Source organism: Perognathus longimembris, chromosome 5 (genome assembly GCF_023159225.1).
Source record: "Perognathus longimembris pacificus isolate PPM17 chromosome 5, ASM2315922v1, whole genome shotgun sequence".
In the NCBI taxonomy this organism is placed as follows: Eukaryota; Metazoa; Chordata; class Mammalia; order Rodentia; family Heteromyidae; genus Perognathus; species Perognathus longimembris.
The window spans coordinates 57,469,939-57,489,261 of NC_063165.1; the positions used below are offsets into that span (position 1 = coordinate 57,469,939).

The window sequence follows — 19,323 nt, forward strand, 5'->3', positions numbered from 1 at the left end:
ATCTCACAAAAAAAATCTAGGTTCAAATAACATGTTTATATACTGGAAGCTATAATTAAGTCAGAGTTGTACTTAAAATTAAAAACAAAAAAGGCAAGTCTTCAAAATAGAAGTGCTAATAAGACCTTAAATGAACTTTCCTAAATGTCTTGGCTGTAGAAATTAGCTGACTTTAATCTATAAAAAGTGTATTTGGTGTATTAGGTTACTTTCTGCTGCAAATAATATATACTCTACTAGACGTGTCTTTAAAGTATATTATTTTTACATAACAAAAGGCCTACTGTCTGATTCTAGAATGAATCAATTTTGTGGGTCAATAACATCACCAGGAACTAAAGTTTTTCTTTTCTTTCTCAGCCTTGCTCAGCGCATTGACTTTTGACATGTCTCCTCATATTTATAAGCAACTTACAATGGCTATAAATACCAGTCACTTTTTCAGAAAACCATTTATAATCAGATACATAGGGAACCTCTGCACAAAACATACCAAACCATGACCTAGTCCTATATACAGTTTTACCTGTACAAACACAAGATCATGATGTCAAGTCTAAGGGTAACATCATGGCTAGCAGTGATGATCAGTAATTGTGATATTCTTTTATTCTTAGTCTCATTCTGATACATGTTTAATAACTAAATCTCTGGTAAGTGAATTCCTGAACTGTATCACTGTGTCAATTCTTGCTGCATGAATAGTCACACCATGATAAATTTTAAACTATGAAAATGAAGCAAGTTTTGATTACAAATATCTTCATTTTAATATTAGCTCTCAAAATGCCATACAATAATAATAAGTATGTCATGAGGGGGCATATGTTAACTCCAATACACCACTATTTGGAATTAGCTTCTTCTTGCCTTAATTACACTACAGCCTTATACTATGTGCACTCATGTAGAAAGTAACAGAGACCACTAAAAATTGCATAAAACAAATGTTACTGTTGCATTCATTCACTAGAAAAGTACATGAAATATAATCATATTATCCAGGTACAAAAATGAACAATAGTACAATACCACTAAAATATTATTTAAATTTAATTTAATTCTTTTCTAAACTTCAAAAGGTTATACAAGGGCTTACAACTTAATTTCCAATATTCCAATGTTTCCTTTTCAGAGTCACCCTTTCCATTGCCCCCCATCCCCATCTAATGCATTCCCTCCTTCTAGACTCATTTCACACTTTCCACTTTCTTTAACACATACCTTGGATGTTCTTGCTGTATTTATCTTTGGTTCTCTTTTTCCTAAAATATTTTATAAATTAAAAGAGAAATAAAGCTCTAATAATTTGATGAACATCTGATCAAGAGAAAAGGAGCATGAAACTGAAAATAGCATCTTTAATAAGATATGGGGCAAAAAGTTTTGAATCCTGAGTCACTGTTCCTCAGCTTAGACTCTGGTTCCTGTGTGAAACCTATCTTATCATAAAGACATTGTTTACCTCAACTATAAAATGTGGAGGAAATTCCACCTCATAGTCACCAGCATTTCCAATTGCAATGTCTACTACTTAAATTAAAATGAAAATGTATGAGGGCTCAATGCTAGAATGCTAGCTTGAGACATATATGAAGCCAGGGTTCAAATTCTCAGCAAAGAGAGAAAAACAGTATTCCTTTGTATCTTTGGGTAGGGTTCTTCTAACCTTCATATTTTTTATTTTATATTATTTATGCTATTTTGTTAATTTCATTCTTCGTTTTTTTAAAAAATTATACTTAAATAGTTATGCAAAGAGGTTTCACTCACCATGGTAGTTTGTGAGTGTGATGTGTCTTGATCCATGTCATCTCTATCATCATTCTCCCTTATCCCTCCCAACCTCACTCATCCCCTAAAATTATCTGGTTCTGTTTCCACTTAGGTATGTTGAATAATATGACTGTATTCTCCCACCCTTTTCCTCTCCATTTATCTGTTACCTTCACTTTGACCTCACTCTCCAACACACATAAGATGCATTCCAGCTTCTTTGGTATTCATTTTGTTAAGCTGTGAGTTACTTGTTCAAAGTAGTTATACCATTGGAATCCAGCCCTGAATATACACACCATACTTTAGTTATTTGTTCGCAATTAAGAATATGTTAATAATAAGATAAAGCTTCATGAGACGATAGGTCACTAATTTATTTTAGTTTTGTAGCAACTTATATTTGTGAACTACAAGGTCGAGTGTGTCACTGCTTTAAGCTGAGATCCTGTAAGATGCTTTAGTTTAGGATGATGTTTCTCTAAATCTATTCCTTGTGCCTCAACGTCCATCATGGGTAAAACAGGGTTTCATTGACATAGACCCTATGATTCATGAGAGTTTGGAATTCCTTCCACATCTTACTATTTAGGATTATCTATAATCACTATGAGATGGAAGTTAAAATATTTGATATTTATATTTGCACTTTAGTTAGGGGCATTAACTTTCCAGTTTCCAGGGAATGAATACTATAACTGAATACTATAACTGAAGAAAGCAACTAAGTTCTCTGAAAGATGGCAGAAAAACTTTCTTTTTCAGTTATTTTAACAAATTGACAACTTTAAAGATCCTCTTCTTGAAACAAAATCAGGAAACATCCACTTATAGACACAGGTATCTCCTTTCTTCTCACATTGTGTTCCAATAAGCTAAAAACAGCAGTAATCACTAATATTTCTTTCATGTTCTCAAATTCTTTAAGTTCATAAATAGATCTGTTTTGGCATTTCTTCCAACTGGTAACCCAAAATGGAAATCACTACAGAATCTATTGCAGGGCCATGGATTCAAGAATGACCTCAAGATCTCCTTTCCAAGTGTTTTCAGTGAAATACAAAGAATAAAATCTGTTTTCTCTCCACTAACCCTAATTGGGTTAGTGGAATTTCCAGCTGACAAAGCTGAGCAAGAAATTTCATTGAGGGCAGGTGACAGTGGAAACTGGATGGCACAGCATGGAAAGATCGAGCCAGGAAATCTTATACTGTAATCCAAATGTGGGGTATCTGGGTACACTGGAAATTTCTAAATCACTAAATCATTATTTTGTATATGAGAGGCCCTTTACAGTTTCTAGATGTTTTCACTTCATTCTATTAATCATTTTTTTAGTTTGATTTTTAGACACATAGATCTTTGTGACCAGCTTCACAGCATTTTCATACTGGAGAATGCCCATCTTCCAGAGAGAGACATTGCTAATATATTAATTCTACCCAAAAATCAGTTGAAAATTACTTCTTAAAATCAACTTGTACAAAGCAAATATATACACAAAAATATTTTTTGTTTTTACTTCTTAGTTAATTCTTGAAAGAGCAAGATGAAATACTTTAATATTCCAATATAAAAGCCAGGAAACAAAATAGTCACTTAACCTAGTATTAAACTGGTTTTATATTTTTAGTGCCAATGGAGGAAATATGTCTTCTTTCACATTCATTCCCATGTAACAATCCAGACTTTACATTTTGCCATTAGATCTGTCATTTTGGTTCTATGGAAAGATAGACAATTTTTTAATTTCAGTAGTGACATTCTTTTACTTGAGTAAATATTTTTGTCCATGTATTTAATAGGATGCTTCAACTGGTTTCATATTGCCAGACATTTTGCTGGCACATGGTGCACACAATTTTCCAGCTTCAGCTAATAAGAACAGCACGGTCTCACAAATACATGGAGATTAATGACATAGAACTTACTGTGAAAAACATAAACACACATAAAGAGAGGATCTAATTATCATTTGATTCTTTAATCTTTTCAGCTCTAATAGAGGATAGTTTGAAATTCAAATATTGCTCTCCCAAGCACAACAGACTACATGAAAGACTTGGGGGTGCTCCTCTCTAACACACTAGTGCAGAAATAACAAAGATTATAAATTAATTTAGATTTAATCCCTTAAAACACAAAGGTTTTGAAAACAGACAACTATCTTATTATAAATTAAACACAGTTTAGGGTTAAAGGTTTAATAAAAATCAAACACTTAAACAATTTTTGCTTAACATTGCAGCTCATCAAAGTTTGACTGCATATGTCCAGGGGGGGAAAAAGTGTGGTTTCACCTACATTAAAGTAAGACATCAAAAAAGTTGATTTATTTGAATACAGTGATTAAAAACATGGTGATAAACATATCATATGACTTGAAAACAAAATTACTAATTTAATTCAGTCAGTTTAAATGTAGCAGATAACTTCACTGAGAATTTTAGGAAGATTATACAAAATAACTCATGAGGTGACCTATGGTAAGGAAAACTCAAAGCTGAAAGAAGATTGATTCCTCTTGATCAGCAAAATCAAAATATGATAGTTCTGCTTCTGAGACAGAACAATCTCAAGCCAAAATCCAAATAAAGTTAGTTGATAGCTACATTAATTTATCTAAACGAAGAATGTGCTTATTACATTAGTGGATATAGTCTTAGTAATTAGGGCAAAAGAAAATAGAAGAGAAGTGTATTCTGACTACAGGATTTCCAGTGTTGTTGTTGCATATGTATGTTCCAGACCAAGATATATTTAGCTCTATGATCTATTGAAGGATATTCCTTTATGGCATTATTTATAAGGAAATGAATATGCCAAGATCTCAAATTAACTATCTATATATACTTCTCTGTGATGGCATATTCAGTCATCAGCATGCAAAGTATAATTTGTTAAGCCCTACAAAATTTATACAGGAAGTCTAGAAGAAAATGATAGAAGCTTGTTTAAGACAGCAATGTTTCTCAGTGCAAGAAGCAATGTGCTGTCTTTCAATTTCTCAATGTTTCATTAAATATGAAATTAACTTTGTGCTGACACATCAGGATTCTAAACCTTCAAGATGGAAGGCTATATTCACTCAGATAATGTAATGATCCCCATATCGCACTCTACAGATAACACCCAGACCTACAATAAGGTTTATCTCATGACGTTCAAGAATGTTAATGGAGAATATTGACATTTGTCTCTCCCACAACCATACTTCACTCCCTTAAGACATGAGAATTAACACTCATATAGAATAAAAGCCGCTAAATGTGGTCTGTGTGTCTATTCACAATGCAAGTCACAGCCAAATTGACATTTTCACATAGTAGACAGTAAAACCCTATGAGAGAAAAATAAATGCTACCTTCTTCTTACCATAAACCTGTTCCTTTAGAATTGTCCTCATCTCCTACCGTTCTAGGCACTCAGCTCCTTGTATTCCCAACCTGGGATGTTGTTTCTTTACCAAATTATATCTTCCCTGCCTTCAGATGCTGCCCAAAAGTCAAAGTTTACTTGTCTCCAGGCCTTATTAGAAGATCATCATATGCCACACAGCACTCTTTCCAATGCTGTCATTCTCTTTCTAGATCCCTTACTGTCCTTCAATTTTATGCAGCTATCCATCCCTACTCAAGATATCATGTGATTCTTGGTAGAAGGAAGGTATAATTCTAGTACATGATGTTAATTCTTCCAAAGGAGCATGGAAGGTCTTTCCATTTCCTTAAATCTTCCTCAATTTTCTTTCTCAAATTTTTAAACATTTCATAATAAACTTTTCACTTTCCTTCATATCTAAAGTTGACTTCTAGGTATGTTTTCTTTCTTTTTTAAGGTTATTGCAAATGGGGTTGCTTCCCTGATTTTGTCTTGATATTCTTGTTGTTGATGCATAGAAAAGCTACGAATTTTTTGTGGGTTTATTTTATATCCTGATATTTTCCAAAATTTAAAATCATCTCTCATAGCTTGGAGGAGGAATCTACAGAATCCTTTAAGGCAGGATTGTACACTCATTGTATAATTCACAAAATTTAGAAAAGTAAGGGAAGAGGTGGGCCAGAAGGGGGTGGTTGAAAAGGTTGAAGGGGGTGACACTAATCAAGATGCATTATATTCATAAGCTGCTTTGTTAAATGGCATCTCTTTTTTATCACTACAAATAAAGAACAAAAGGTTTTAAAAGAAAACTAATATAATTAGCATGTAGCTTATAAGTAGCTTATATTATGTGAATATAACTCTATATATGGAATTTTTATCTACAGTGTTTACAAATTTGAAATAAAAATGATAAAATCTGAAAAGTAAAAAATAAAAATTGCTTGGCAACAATTATAACATGGGCAATAAAACAATACCATTATTTTTTTTAATTCTAGCCTATGATGGATTAGTTTTTGCTCACTACTGCATAGAAGAGGGCCTGATATATAAATTGCATTTAGGATATTTTTCAATGAACAGTAGCAAGAGATAAATACCCCAAAACCAAGGCTTGTTGATTAGATTCCTGGAATGTAATTCTGATGTTGCCATTAATTCATTAATTAGGCCCTTCAGCAAATCATTGCCTCCCTATCCTTTAGTTTATGTAAAAAAAAAAAAAGCTCTGAGTTTTAACTACTGTATGTGACAAACAACTTTACCTGACAAAGCCTAAATTATGAGTAATTTGGGCAAAGAAGATGTCCAAGCTTACTAACAGGGTAGGTGAAAAGATTTATTGAGAAAACTAAACTCTGCAACATATTGACTCCAAAGCTAGATTCTCCTCCTATGTTGCTGTGTGATATGGGGAATCAGTTACCATATGCTTTTAAGTTTCATTTTCTGAATGAAAAAGAGTCTCATTTTCAGAATACATTAATTGAATGAAAGATTTTCACCATGGTAATTTATACATGTGTTTATTATAATTTAGTCAAATTAACATGATCTATTGCTCTCTCTTCCTTGGTCCTCCTACCATTTTATTGTTAAATGGATTTTTTTTTGGTGGGGTGGGTACTTGAGTGAAAGCTTACAATATCTTGGGCATACCTCATTAAAGAAATAGACCAGAGTCAAAGAATATCCATTGTCAGAAAAATATCTTTACTGAAGCATCTCATCAGTATTACAGTTTGCTCAACTCATTTTTTGAAGTAAGCTGGCCTAATTTGTAGATCTATTACCAATGGGTTTGGCCAGGCACAATAAAAATAATAATAATAAAAAAGACTCTTCCCAGACATATATGTTTGATTCCCATGTGCATCACACAGCTCAGTTTATGTGGAAAATCTTTCAGTACATCTGCTATTATACTCAGTTGTGTGTTAATCATTATGTGACCTGCTGAGGGTTTCTTACCCTTAATTTTGTGAAGGCGTGCCTCCCCAAAGGAAATGGTAAACCCAAAATTACAAAACACACACACACACACACACACACACACACACACACACACACACACAAAACCACGAACGAGTGTAATTGAATAGAGACTATTTTAGATTTGTTGGAAGACAAGATGTCTTCATTGGAAATTAGGTGGTCTTATGGGAAAATAAAACAAGCATCCACAATACTGAGTTGACGATGCACTGGAATCAAATTCTTGCAGATACCAAAGGTCTACTATGTTTAAAAACTATCCACCTGTAAGCTGGCACAGAATATTAGAATCTGCTTACCTAAGCTTTTAGAGTTCTCAAGGGTGACAGAGTGCTAGAAATACTATTATTTACAGTCTGTTCCTGCTCAGTGAAAAGGATCCATGAGGTGCTGTTGCCAAGAGTAGCATTAGTTATTTAGCCTGACAATTTTATTTCAGGGTTTTCATCGGCTGAAACTAAGTGACATTTTTCAGGTAATGACTGGAGAAGTCCATCCAGACCCAGACTGCCCTCAGTTTCCAATAGTGTTTATACTGCAATCATTATACATGTTTTGACATAGCAATAAAAGCCATTTTTATCAAAGAATAAAGTATGAACCTGGCCACAAACCACCTCTAGTCTCAAAATATTAACAATACCTTTCTTGCTACTTCCATTTTCAATTTTGTTTCCTAAGATTTATTTCTATGGCCCTGAGAAGACAAATCCAAGATCAAGTTTCCATCATTGTTGTATTTTCTACTTGGGTTTGCACTCGATCTGAAATAACATGTCAAGGAAAGATTGTGCATATGTCTGTGTAGGTGTTTATATATGCACGTACATGTGTGTTTGAGTTGAAGGAAAGTAGAAAGGTGCAGAATAAAAGCACTTCGACCAAATCAAACATTAATTTGTTACCTACTTAATGTACAAAACCCAATGTAAAACATACATATATTTAGATATACTTAAATGATTAATCATTTAAATAAGTAAATAAAATTCTACTGTTAGCAAAGAAAGAAAAGAACATATTATCCATAAATATAGGCCAAGCCTTCATTCATTCATTTAATTATTATGAGTAAAATGCCTACTCAATGTCCATAAGGATGACCAAACTACAAACAACAGTTTTCCCCTAACCAGATCTATGGTTAGGTTCTCAAATTTCTGCTGCACTGAATATTTTGACTAGTAATGATAAAATGCTGACTGCTACCATGTGGCTACTGGAGCAGAAAGTGGAAACTCCAGTATGTGGGAAATTACATCAAAGACAAGGGAAAGACAATTGAGGACAAGAAGTAAGCCATCTCCAGGTAATTGGAGTACAAGACTGAGGTACAACAGTTGAGTACCCCAGGAGATTAGCAAAGTCTGGCCACCAAGGAGTCCTGCAAACAAGAAGTCAGATGAGCAATCTACTGTTCTCAGTGGGATGAAGCAGGGAGATAGCCTAGCTGGTATATGTCTCATTCAGTTTTGTATTTCTTTAAAAAAAAAACACTTAGTTCTGCATTAATGTTAAAGTATCTGATGCTGGTAAATAAGAGTTTAATTTAACTCTCCTTTGCTTTCTGTGTCTGTGCCCCTCTCTCACACACACTCGCTCTCTCTTTTACACACTCACAGAAACACACACAATAGAGTGATGATTTGGCTAAGGCAAGGTACTTGCGAAGCATCATTAAAATACATTGTGTAGGAGCTGGGCTGAAGATTGATGCCTTAGACCACCTTGGGACTCTGCCAGCAAAAAAACACCAACACCAACTATGGCCCCTCAATCTTGGAACGTAACTGTGAGCCCAAATAAACATCTTTGTCATTTATGTGGTATTGTGTTACTACCTACAGGAAACAGTCTCAGATAATGACTTCATACATTTTCCTGAATCCATTTAATTAAAGAGTGAGCATGGTGCCATGTTTGCCAGCAGGAATCACAAATGGTGTAATCTGGTAAGGAATTTCTTCATTTTAGTCCATCTCTGTTGCTCAGAAGAATGGCCTTTAGTGCAGGAACACTTGGCTTGTGTCATATTAGGCATGTGACCATTTGTACATTGATGAATCAGACACAAATGCTTCTTCCCAGTTGCCCATGGCCTCTCTGCTTCTAGTGATAATCAAATGATATTACAAATATCTGAATGGACCTTTTCAGGAAAAGACCTTCCCACTCCTGGGATAAGGGTTAGTAAATGTTTTAATCTCTACAAAAAGGAAATCAAAGATAAAATGCATAAAAGACACACTGATTAATACTAGGTAGCTGTTTACTAACATACTATTGGAAAAATATTAAAATTTACAGAAAAAAATTAGGGACCTATCATTGCTATTCTTCAAGGTACTATACAAAATATACCTTTGTTTTTTTGTTAGGAAGTAGGTTTTGATAAAGAAAAGGGAGATTTGAGAAAATCGTAAAATTTCTCAACTGTGGAATGTTTTAAGCATTGGAACAGTTTATAGTTAATTTCAAAAAAATATTAGAGCATAAAAATATATTGTGTATGTATTTAGAAAAGGAAAGAAGGAGGTTAATTTTTTTAAATATAAGGTGAGTCACAGAAGATATAATAGAGATTGCTAAGTGGCAATTTCAGAGTTGCTTAAAATTTAGTCATCGCTGAGAATTTTCATTTGTAGCACATTCCCTGGTGACACTACTATGTTCTTAGGGTATCATTTGAGGGATATAGTACAATACTTCCTAGGTTGGATGTGTTCATGAAAGAAGAGAGAACAGGGGGATGCAGTCATAAAATTCAAACATATGCTGCAAAGTTAAGCAAGTTGAGGGAAGGAGTGGAGTTGGGAGAGATGGGGGAGAATGATGAAGGAGTGATATAAATCAAGAAGTATTATATTCATAAACTGCTTTGCTGAAAGGCAGGTCCTTCATATAATTATCTAAAGATAAAAAAATTTTTTAAAAAATAAATATTTGAACTGAAATGTTTTTTAAAAAATGGAGTTCCTAAAGAGTTATTTTTAAAAAATAAGTTAAAGAGAAACTTTTGAAATAAATAGCTACATGTTTCCCAGATGGATAATTCCTAGCTTTCAAAGTTGAAACTCTGGGGGCTGGGGATATAGCCTAGTGGCAAGAGTGCCTGCCTCAGATACACGAGGCCCTAGGTTCGATTCCCCAGCACCACATATACAGAAAACCGCCAGAAGCGGCGCTGTGGCTTAAGTGGCAGAGTGCTAGCCTTGAGCGGGAAGAAGCCAGGGACGGTGCTCGGGCCCTGAGTCCAAGGCCAAGGACTGGCCAAAATTGAAACTCTGTCTGTAAGGGTTCTGTTATTAACTGTCCTCAAATTCGGCTCATTAAGGTTCTACTAATAGAATAATCTGGGAGCCCGTAACTTTACCAAAACTTGATCATTTTTCTCTATGCTACCTTATTAAATTTATACATTTATTTATTTATATATATCATTGAAATTCAAAAGCATCTCTATCTTGACTTTACAAAGACAGTAAAGGCACTGAACAGAAAAGATTGTGTAGCATGTTGAAAGGGGTGACATTCACCTCGATGAGTTGTATTTGTAAACTTCTTTGTTGAATGGCAGCTCCTTTGTATGACTTAAAGATAATAAAAATATATAAAATATTTTTAAAAGGTTTTGTAGTAAGAATAAAAGAGAGACCACCTACCCTCTTGGTGCTTCAGTGTCTTCATCCAATTATAGGAGTTAATAGTTATATAATAATCACTATTGTTAGGATGCTATCTTAAGCTATTTTTTTAAATTGAATCAGGCATACTAATCTCATACTAGAATTCTTTTGATTGCTTAAATTTTAGTTTGAAAGATCCTATCAAGGAGAAAGTTGACATTTGTTGCCTGAGAGAACAAACATGTTTAACAAAAATTAATAGAATAGAAATATGTATTTTATTAGCATTTTTAAGTTTACAGGTAGGTGCAGAATCATGAAAAAACTAGAAAGAAGGCAGGTGTCTTTACTGTATAGTATAAGGAATATATTCTATTTATGTTTGTGAAAATTTAATGACACTATGAAATGCAAGTAAAAGAACAGAAGTTTCACTGAAGCAGGAAAACATAAAGGTAAAAGAAAATCCAAGGATAGATTTAAAACTAAATGTTTAGGGCTGGGGATATAGCCTCGTGGCAAGAGTGCCTGCCTCGGATACACGAGGCCCTAGGTTCGATTCCCCAGCACCACATATACAGAAAACGGCTAGAAGCGGCGCTGTGGCTCAAGTGGCAGAGTGCTAGCCTTGAGCGGGAAGAAGCCAGGGACAGTACTCAGGCCCTGAGTCCAAGGCCCAGGACTGGCCAAAGAAAAAAAAATTTTTTTTAAAACTAAATGTTTAAAGCTCAGAATTTCACAAAGAAATTTTAAATCAATAACCCTGCAGAAAAGTCAAGATACAATAGATAAATAAATACAACCAATAAACTTAAAGTGTAACATACTTAACATTAAGAGCAAAAGTCTTATAAGTGGCTCAAGTAGGAGAGTGCAAGCTTGAGTAAAAAAGCACAAGGGCAGACGCAGAGTTCAAGTCCCTATCATACCAGCGCAGGCACATGTATGTGTGCGCGTGCATGCACACTCACACACGATAAATTAGTATCTTATACTGAAAATTCATATGGGATAAGAATGTGGTTGATATAAATTATTGTAAACTTCCACTTTGCATTTCTTGAATGCAAAAGTTTACTGACTTAATATTGGGATATGACTGATTTCGCCTTCAATTATGAGTGACTTGCCTAAGTTAAATAACATTGAAGATTGAGTGTTTGCTGTTCAACTTGACAGATTCAGTTTGCTCATTCAAAACAAAAGAAAAAGTCAAGGAAATTCACAGGTGGCAAAAGATTTTGAGCCCTTACAATTGTGCTTCCTAGCTTTAACAATTTCATTCTAACCTTCAAAGTGTCTAATTCATCATAGAAATGTAAGACCTAAGTGGAGAATGAAAAGAAAACAATAAGAATATGCAAAAGAATGGAATGGAATGATAATTAATTTTATCCATCTAAATTATCCCCTAAATATTATGGCTTAAGGTAAAACACAAATATTAATGACTGTCATTTCCCAAACCTTGACTAACCAATAAGCACAGATCACTCTGTCCATTTTGCATCCTTTTCTAAATGGAACAAAGTGTCTTTCAGAGTCTGAGAAGGGCATAATTACACAGACAGGAGTCTGTGGACTTTGATCGTAATTACAGTGTTTTATCCATCCATCACTTGTTGCTTGAGGACTATTCTTGTTGATTTCTTTAAAGGAGGTAGAAACCTTGTCAGGGCAAATTTGAGCTTCAAAACAGCTAATCAGAAACTTGGCTTTCTTGTTCTGAAACTGATCGAAAATTGCTACATTAATCTCCCAATCCATTTGGCCTTTAAGTAAAGTGAGAACATGAAGCCTCTGGAAAGCTGTCTTCATCCTTCATTATCTCTGGCTACCTTTTGATGGTTTCTATTATGGAACTGCATCTAATTTTACCTGACTATAGGTACTAGCTTCCAAAAGTGATTGTACATAAAATCTAGACTGCTGGTTAAAACATAATCCTGGTTTTGAGTTCCTTGGTTTTATGCCCAAGTTCTCAGAGGAAGGCATCCATCATGAACCAAGAACCAACAAAGGACCTTGGAGTACCAAGGTCAAGAGCTGTTTCTCTCAGTGTATTCTGATAACTACACAAGTCAGATTTCATCTTGTTTATATTGTAATTTCAGGCTCCACCCAAACCAATCAGATCCTAGTTGCCAAGTGTTGATAAAATATCTCTCTCCATAGGTGAGAAAATCAGAAATGAGAATGCATATGTCTGCAGGTTGTTCACAGTACTTGGTCCTACAGGCATTTTGAAACATTTACTCCAATTGTAACAGTTCAAAGCACTTTTTCTTAATCACAACCTATCCATACATTATATAAATTGTAACCACGTTCATTTCTAACTAACTCTTCTTATCCTCTGCCTTGCGTCCACTACAAAACATAAAGAGAGACACACTACAACATCTTGGCTCATTCCTTTTTGTCAGTAGGAAAACCTTCTAATGTTCATTATGGAGAAAGCTAAGGTCTCTTTCCTTGCTGGAATGCAGAAATTCCTTATCCTCCATTAGAAATTATAGTATCAACCCAAACATCAGTGGCTCACAACTGTAATCCTAGCTACTTAGGAGGCTGAGACCTGGGAACCATGGCTCAAAGCTCCCTAGAGCAGGAAAGTCCCTAAGAAAGACTTGAAGTAATGTAGTTATTGTCTTACTTATGAAACTCTAAACCCCCTTGTTCATCACATCACTTTTGCAATAAATTTAAAAACATATTTTAAAAAATAAAATCAAAGGGGAAAAAAAGGAAAGATTCTTATCTCTAATTAACCACCAAAAACCCAGAAGTAGAACTGTGGTTCAAGTGATAGAGCCTAGCCTTGAGGGGAAAAGTTAAGGCACAACACTAAGGCCTCATTTCAAGTCCCAGTGCCAGCATGAGTGCATACACACGTGTGTGCACATGCATGCACACACATACGCACACCCACACAGAGAAATTCTATTATATATTAATGAATTACTTTGGAAGCTGGCATATATCACAATGCTACTACTTTTGGTGTATTTTATCATTTGATCTTGTTATAATTCTGGCAAGAAAATAAGTAATTAAAGGCAACAGATGTGGTATTACTCTCTGCAACCAGCAGTGGCTAGAAACGGTTACCACCACTCAGCTTGAAAGAAAAAAAAATGGGGGAGAGTGGTAGCTCTTTTTCACAAGTCTTGAATCTGTGGCAAGGGCTTTTGACAGGACGGAGCGCATTCAATAAAAAACTCAATGGGGAGCTAGTCAGGGAAAACAGTATCTTAAGTTTTCTGAGTTTCCATCTCCTGGTAGCATATTCCATTCAGTGAACTCATCAAAAAAGCAGAGGAGAGAGGAATTGTTAACATATTCTTCAGAAGTGAGCTTGTTGAGGCACTGAATGGAAAAAGGATGATAGCTGATGTGGAAAGCTAGTGGAGGAAGCCTAATTCAGGGCTCTACGGGCCTTTCAGAGAGAATAAGGCCTTATCAGGACCTTACCAAGACCCCTATTTAGGACTTATTTAGAAAGCACAGTTAGTTGACCTCTAAAGTACTGAAGGCATAAAATTCATAATAAATACATAACTCATGCAAGAAATGCTTCTAACTCAGTATTTTAGCTTTCTCATGCTTCTTTTGAGTCTCTAACAAAAGGAATATGCAAGATTTACAAGTGGATCAAACTGTAATTTATGTTTACTTTTATTTTTAGGCCTTGTATGTCTAATTTAATCTTGATTTACTTTTATTATTTTAACTGTTCCATTTTTGAAAGATAGTTTAAAATATTTTAATCTACCTCAGAATACATTACTTTAAAAATATGGTATTTTTCAAACTAGATGGAATTTCTAAAAGTCAACTAAACCAACCAAAATTAGTTTCTAAAACATTGAATTTTAGATTTGTTTTTAAGTATCCATTTAAGAAAATAAATTGCCCAATCATGTGCATGGGCATTTGGGTATAAAGTAATGGTACCTAGCTCATTGACTCATTTGTTAATCTTGAATCATCTCACCATATTTTGAGAATTTTGTTAAAATTAATAATCATATGACAATATTTACCATTTTGTCCATATGTTCTTCTTTCTTTATATAAATTGTCACTATCATCAAAGGAATAATATATTAAGATCCATAGTTTTAACTGTCTTCTTTATTTTCAGAAAAGTTTTGAGAAGACTAAATTATTATCCAGAGCACAACCCAGTGCATATATCAGATGAGAAGGAAAAAGATAAAATTTCTCCCAGCCCCCCAAAACAACCAATGAAAGGAAGGATGAAATCTTATTTTCAGCTGAATCACTAGCTTCATGTTCTCTTCGATGTATTAAAACCTGCTTTTGGACATGAATATTCAGCAAGTTGTGAAAACAGCATGTTATTTACTAGATTTAATGTTAACCAGAAATTCATGAATTAAAGCAGCTTAGATTTAAGAATACCAAGAAATCCTGCTGTCTAATTTTTTTATTGTTGTTGTTAAGAATCTCTTTCATGACTTCTTTTTAAAGACAAGGTCAAGAAAGATAAATTTAAGTATGTAGATGACTATGATTATTATGGAATGATTAAATTTGGTCTTTCTTAAAATAGATTTTGTAAACTGAGAACTACAAGGTTGCCTAGAAAAACCAAGTCAAATGCAATCACTCATTGAGCTCCAGAGAGAATTTTTCAATGTTTGCACTGACAATACATAGTACTAGACAAAGTCCTTATGCTAGTTATTCACTAAGAGAGATAAAAATATTATAACTCGTTCTTTAAGTTTGTAAACAAAATTAAAATATTTGTGGAAAATATATCTGCTATTAAATGTATAGTATAAGTAGTTAAATAAATAAAGATTTTAAGTATATCTTATCCTTTCTTTGGTCCTTCCTTCTTCCCTCCCTTACCCTTTTCCCTCCTTTTCCTCCCCCCTCTTTCTTCCTTCCTTGCTTGCCTCCCTGCTTTCCTTCCTTTCTTTTCTTTTTCTTTCTTTCTTACTTTGTTCTCTCTTTTTCCTCCCTTCTTCATTCCTTCCCCTTTTCTTTTCTTCTCTCTCTCTTTCCTTTTTTTCTTTCTTTCTGCTGGAGCTTTTCCACACAGTACAGGCTGGACTTAAATTTTCCTGTCTCTGCTCCCAAAAAGTAAGATTACAAGTGTTTGATACCATGTCCTAGATTGTTACTCACTAGGCTCACTGTGCCTTGTATACAGAATATTCTCAGTAGCAAACATTTTTCTTTTCTCTAAATCACTTGATGAGTAACTTTTATTACAAATGAGATGAACATAATACAGTCCAAAATAATTCATTCCACAAATTGATGCTTCCTGACCCTCCAGAAATATAGCCCCCGCTCCCCAAATACCCTGTGTCTTCCCCAAAAGTGACACTTCTCAGTATTAAAGTTCAGGTAAATCAAAGAAAATGTAAACTACTTTTAAAGTACTATGATTGTCCAGATTTTTATAACATGTTAAAAAGTGAAATGATATTTAATCCATAAACTAATGTGATATCAGAGCAATATAAAAACAATTTTTTTTATTAAATTATGCTTACAGGCTTCTGTCACAGCACTCGAAATTCCTCCATGACAAGATGTGTTGGTCAATAGAAAAAAAGTTTCTGTAAAATTGCTGTGGATCCAAATATCTACTTTAGGAAAGCCTTTAAGGAGAAACATAAACTTGATGTTCCATCACAATTATGTTCTTAGAATTATAGTTTGAAAAGATAACTTTTAATAGAATAATGTTGAAGACAAGAATGTCTCTAGTATTGCTTTTTATGATTATTTTTTAATCAATTCCCATCCCCAACTCCATTTAAATCTTATTTCTACATTATCTAAGAAGACAAACTAGAGGACAACTTTTTCTTTAAACCACTATTGCTGTTTATAGCAGTCAGCAAGCTGGGGATCAAGTACACCAATCACATTTCCCATTTCAAAGTTTTAGACCAACCACAGCCTTGTTTCCTTCTTCCCTTCCTTTCCTCCTCTTCCCCATTTTCTACCTGTCTTCCAAATTGCATTAGCTTTCCTGGTTCTCACAAAGGTCACCAGGAAAGTCACAGGAAGATAAATACCATCTGCATAGTACTAAACTTTAGTATTACTACACGGTGGCAAATCATGCTAATGAAAACGGATCGCAGTTTTTCCTAATCCGCTAGGCAATAGCACAGTTAGTGAGTCCCAGCCAGAGCTACTTGACTCTGCTTCTAGTATGAAGTTCCACTAAGCACAGGTGGCAAATGTCAAATTAACCCCTTCTGAACCCTGCCATTTTCCACACTCAGAAGACGCTCTCATAAATTGCATAAAGTACAAAATCATGGCAAATCTACTGTTAAATTAACAACACCACACTGCTTCATGTGACTTTGACTATCTCTCATAACTCTATGACTGGAAAACACTGTTCAGATTTCATTTACCAGTTTAAAAATAGCAAACTCTAATTTAAAACAGTCTCCCCTCACACACATACAGACACAGACACACACACAAATTGTTCACTCTAATATTCCTTGTCAGTGCTGGGCAAATATTTCTTCTCAAAAACACAAACAAAAAACAGTAGAATCACAGGTTTTAAGTCAGATTTGTCAGAAGATGATGTTTGTTATGAAACATTTTTTTCAAAAAGAAAATATTCCTTGGAGCTAAAATGACAAGCCACCATCTGTTTTGTGTAACAATGGCTATTTATCTATTTTAACATGCAAATCAGAGTTATCCAGAGTTTATTTTGATTTGAAAGATTTTTTCCATAGATCCTTGTATTATACCCAATAAAATTTCTTCTGTGGGTGGATGCTGAGAAAAATATTTAATATATTCTAAACACCTTAAAGTATTTAACAATTAAGTGAGTTCAAACATTGTTTCTTTGTAAATCCTGAGATAAGCCCAATGAGAAATCTAGAAGCCTATAGACGACTTTAAGCCTACCTAAAGTACAAAATAGTATCACTGTGTCCAGTGATCAAGGAGGAGGTCCCATTTTTACAAGGCAGAGACATCCGTCGCACACAAGGTACTCCAATTAAGATTTTATAGAAGTATGTCACATTTAAACTCACCGCTGGATGTAAGGGTCGGGGCAGTACTGTAGGGTAGCACACCGTGACGTTTCACAATTCATTTCCTTCAACTCTCTTTGGTATCAACAAATGGAGAGCAATTATATAAAACATACACATATACCTGTGTATATATAGATATGTGGCCAGGAGGTGAAAAGCAATATGGTCAGATGCCATCAAACATAGAAGTTCAAGCACTTCCCCTACCTCGCCCCCCCCCTCCCCTTTCCACATATTAGCAAAGAGGCGGAGCCTTCTAGTTAGCCAATGAAATTCCTCAAGTATCATAAACAGTTGATTCTTACCAGCTGGGCATCCTCACTAAAGTTGTTCTTCTCACTCTCCTATGGCTTTAGAATTCTTGACATATAGTGGCCACATTTGCTGGCAACTTGGAGGCATCTCTGAACTTCTGATCTCTCTCCTGATTGGATGTTGGCATGAATAACATCAGCGTTTAATTTCAGCAGCCTGGACTTTTGTAACAAGTCTGAGGAGTGGCCATCTCACTCCAGCTAAATCACATTTCCTTGAATCTGAATACTGATTTGATTTGAGTTTATCTGTCCCTTCTTCTGAGGCTAAAGAAATTTTGCATGGCTGTTTAGGAAAATGTGTGTGTGTGTGTGTGTGTGTGTGTGTGTGTGTGTGTGTGTGTGTGTGTGTGTTTAATCTGCTTCCCTCCCCCGCTTCAGCCACCCTTTCAGCCAACCGCCTGTTGTGGTCACAATCTCAAATAGCAAAGACAGGGAAATTCCTTGATTATATTTAACCTCGAACTCACTCTACCTCTTAACTAAGAGAGAGAGATATCCATGCCCATCTCTTTAGAAATTTTGCCTGCTCTAAATAAAATAACTTTTATCAAATTGTTTAAATACCCTGCCTTAAACACACCTATACATATATGTGTAATAATTTTTTAACACAGTATTAAGACAGGAAATCATATTATTTTTGGAGGATTTTGAATTTGACCAAGTTATTTCACACTGCTTATGAATGAAATCATTCTAGTTTATTTTAGATTCTCTCAGTCTCACTCTTAGGTCTCATTTTTTGCTTTGTGGTTTGGCTTTGACTTTATCTACTTTGGAATAAAACTCATAGATTCAACAAATTGTACAAGAAATGTACCCACTGCCTTACATATGAAACTGTAACCCCTCTGTACATCACTTTGACAATAAATACATAATTATTCAGAAAAAAAGAATAAAAAAGAATTAACAGAGTATCAAGAAAAGTCTGCATTCTGAATACCAGTCTTCCCTACTTCATGTCGACTATAAACAAATCTTGGTTCTGAAATTTAGGAATTGAATGAAATATGATTCAGAAGCTAAGTTAGAAGAGAGTCTAACAGGGGGAAAAATGATTCCAAGTGTCACTAACATGACAAGTAAACATATTCCATTCTCCCCTAAATCATAGGACACCTGTAAACTGGTGACATCAATAAATGCCAG

The 19,323-nt window shown here is 34.6% G+C and overlaps 1 protein-coding gene across 2 annotated transcripts in view; it reads right to left on the reverse strand.

Annotated features, from left to right (window-relative positions):
* The window catches only part of Tp63 (tumor protein p63), a 205,248-nt gene extending 187,002 nt beyond the window's left edge, over positions 1–18,246 (reverse strand). For both annotated transcript variants that reach the window (XM_048346957.1, XM_048346960.1), the window contains exon 1: positions 18,160–18,246. In XM_048346957.1, the coding sequence (XP_048202914.1) occupies positions 18,160–18,170 (11 nt within the window). In that variant the 5' untranslated portion in view covers positions 18,171–18,246. The remainder of the gene's footprint in view (positions 1–18,159) is intronic.
* Positions 18,247–19,323: the final 1,077 nt, after the last annotated feature.